At 35.8% G+C, this 2,606-nt stretch overlaps 1 protein-coding gene across 1 annotated transcript; it reads left to right on the top strand.

The window, feature by feature from the left end:
- Nucleotides 1–298: 298 nt before the first annotated feature.
- Nucleotides 299–1,149, top strand: LOC119777150 (gamma-crystallin M3-like). The gene is made up of 3 exons (XM_038275945.1): nucleotides 299–422; nucleotides 523–765; nucleotides 839–1,149. Exons 1-3 carry the CDS (start codon nucleotides 414–416, stop codon nucleotides 1,115–1,117), a joined length of 531 nt encoding a protein of 176 aa, XP_038131873.1. The 5' UTR covers nucleotides 299–413; the 3' UTR covers nucleotides 1,118–1,149.
- The last annotated feature ends 1,457 nt before the right edge of the window (nucleotides 1,150–2,606 follow it).

Here is a 2,606-nt window from a genome sequence, read left to right as displayed (position 1 = left end):
TTTTTTTTGTTTTTTTTTCAGTGGCCCTAATCCTCTTCCGTAATTTATGGTTTTTGTTTTACAAAAATTTTTTTTTGTCAGTTACTGTCACATTTCCAAATTACTGATTATCACAAGACTGGTTGTTATATTAAGCTTAGAAACTTCTCATTATTTTCTTTATGTTAAACAACAATGATAGACGTATGCAGTGCATGCATTTCCACCAGAATAGCATACTGCTGGATCATGACCCTTTGGTGCCCCAGCTGCTCCATAGTCTTTTATGGCATGCTGCTGATCGAGGACTTTTTTACAATAGAAGTCCAACATACATTTATATTTTCAGCAAGTATAAAAGTAACAGCAGCCGCTGCCAGAAGCTCACTTCAGCCACAGATCAGTCCTAGAGGAGCAAACAGAAGGCTGTGATCATGGGCAAGGTAGGTATATATCATTAAAATCATTAATATATCAGATAAAATATAATGAACAGATTCCTCTTTTTCTAAAAAGCTTTTATTTGTACATTAATCTTTTCAGATCATCTTCTACGAGGACAGGAACTTCCAGGGTCGCCACTATGAGACCAGCAGTGACTGTGCTGAGCTCACCTCTTACCTGAGCAGGTGTCACTCCTGCAGGGTGGAAAGTGGATGCTTCATGGTTTACGACCGCCCCAACTACATGGGAAACCAGTACTTCATGAGGAGGGGCGAGTACGCTGACTACATGAGCATGATGGGAATGTCTGACTGCATTAGGTCCTGCCGTATGATCCCCATGGTATGGCCTTTCCTTTCTGCATAGATGTTTACCCTGACCTGCAAAGCCTGATCTAATAATGTTTGGTCTACAGCACAGGGGATCCTACAGGATGAGGATCTATGAGAGGGAGAACTTCGGTGGTCAGATGCATGAGTGTATGGACGACTGTGACAACATCATGGACCGCTACCGTATGTCCAACTGCATGTCCTGCCACGTGATGGACGGTCACTGGCTGATGTACGAGCAGCCCCACTATCGAGGCCGCATGATGTACCTGAGGCCCGGAGAGTACAGGAGCTTTAGGGAGATGGGATATGGAGGCACTAATTTCATGAGCATGAGGAGGATCATGGATTCCTACTACTAAATTACAATAAAGATATTTGCTCTATTTTCTAATTTTGCGGCAGTCCTTGTTTTTTTTTTTTTCTGAAGAAGATGCATTTAATCATGAGTCCAAAATCAGCTTGTGTCTTTTACTGACTGTTAATATCTGTGATAAAGATGTTAATTTCATCTACACAACACTGTATATCTTGATCCTAAAACTGCATACTGCTAAATTACCAAAACAGATTAAATAAAATCTAAAAATTGTGGTTTCAACTGCTTGCAGACCAAGAACTTTTAATCAATGTTCAATTAAAATGGCTATCAAGTGTGTTTTTCAATCCAAGCAACCTTATTATCCTGTTACTAACCCATTTCCCTAAAAAAGCTTTTCTTTTCCAAACCAAATACATTGATATTAACATTTTCTCAGATTCAAATCCTACAAATGCCACCACAAAGGCCACATTATGTACCTGATGCTCTGAGAGCACAGGAGCTTCAGGGAGAGGATATGGAGGCATGAGCATGAGGAGGATCATGGATTTCTACCATTAAATTCCAATAAAGACATTTGTTCTCCTTTCTAATTTTGCAGCAATTGTTGTTTTTAAATCTGAGGTAGACATTTAATCATGAATCAATACCTAACTTTTTTTATTTAGCGTAACAACCCCAAATATGGATAATGATTAAAAGCAGTTTTCTTAACAAGTCAAAGAAATATGTTTTTTACACAAGTTTTAAAAATCAGGAAAAAAACTTTTCCCCCTGTTAGACTGTTAGGTAAAACACTTACTTACTTTAACAGGGTTGTTTCTGTCTTACACTACCAATCCCTGACAATTTTCATATCACCATTTGATTCTAGACACACAATATTTAATCATCAAAAGCTTTTAATTAATTTGCAATCAGCATTTATAACAGTTTCAGAATTTTTTGAATATAAACCTTTCAGAAAAACTCTTTAACAAGTTTTCATAACATGAGCAAAGTTGAATGATGTATTTGTAAAATGAACAGCAGATGAAAAGCCGGTAACAGGGGAATTGTTAATTATCTGGTTTAGCTACTTAAGGTTTATAAAGTTTACGTTAATTTAAAGTTTCCTTACAGGTGTTTCCAGAATTCGAGGAAAATTCTATTTGGATCGTTAAATATTTCATGGACATTCCTTAATGCAACCCTGATACAGAAACTCGTGCATCTGAAAAATATATGAATGAAAATATTAAATATAGGAAGTTATATTTAATTTGAATGCTGATTACAATTTTGAAGATGGTTCACTTCTTTTTATTTAAGCAACTTTTTAAATATACCTGACTCAAGTTTGTAAATTTCAAATGCTTTTTTTAAAACAAATTTCCTTTGGAATATTTGCACAAATGCATCATCCATATACTTATTTAATGTATCAGAGGTCAAACAGGTTCAAGCCTTCTTAGAATTTCATTTAAGATTATTTTAGTACTGATATATTAACAGTTATAACAGGGTTATAACTGAGTGTTGCACAAAGT

The sequence above is a fragment of the Cyprinodon tularosa genome, unplaced genomic scaffold (assembly GCF_016077235.1).
Source record: "Cyprinodon tularosa strain WSP-4 unplaced genomic scaffold, ASM1607723v1 ctg982, whole genome shotgun sequence".
NCBI lineage: Eukaryota > Metazoa > Chordata > Actinopteri > Cyprinodontiformes > Cyprinodontidae > Cyprinodon > Cyprinodon tularosa.
Note: the sequence above shows the minus strand (reverse complement) of the source record. Positions and strands in the feature narration are given on the sequence as shown.

What these genes read in the sequence shown, in the direction of transcription:
- LOC119777150 (XM_038275945.1), top strand. An exon ending in CCTGCCGTATGATCCCCATG is followed by an intron (nt 766 to 838) that starts GTATGGCCTTTC and finishes TTTGGTCTACAG; the next exon opens with CACAGGGGATCCTACAGGAT.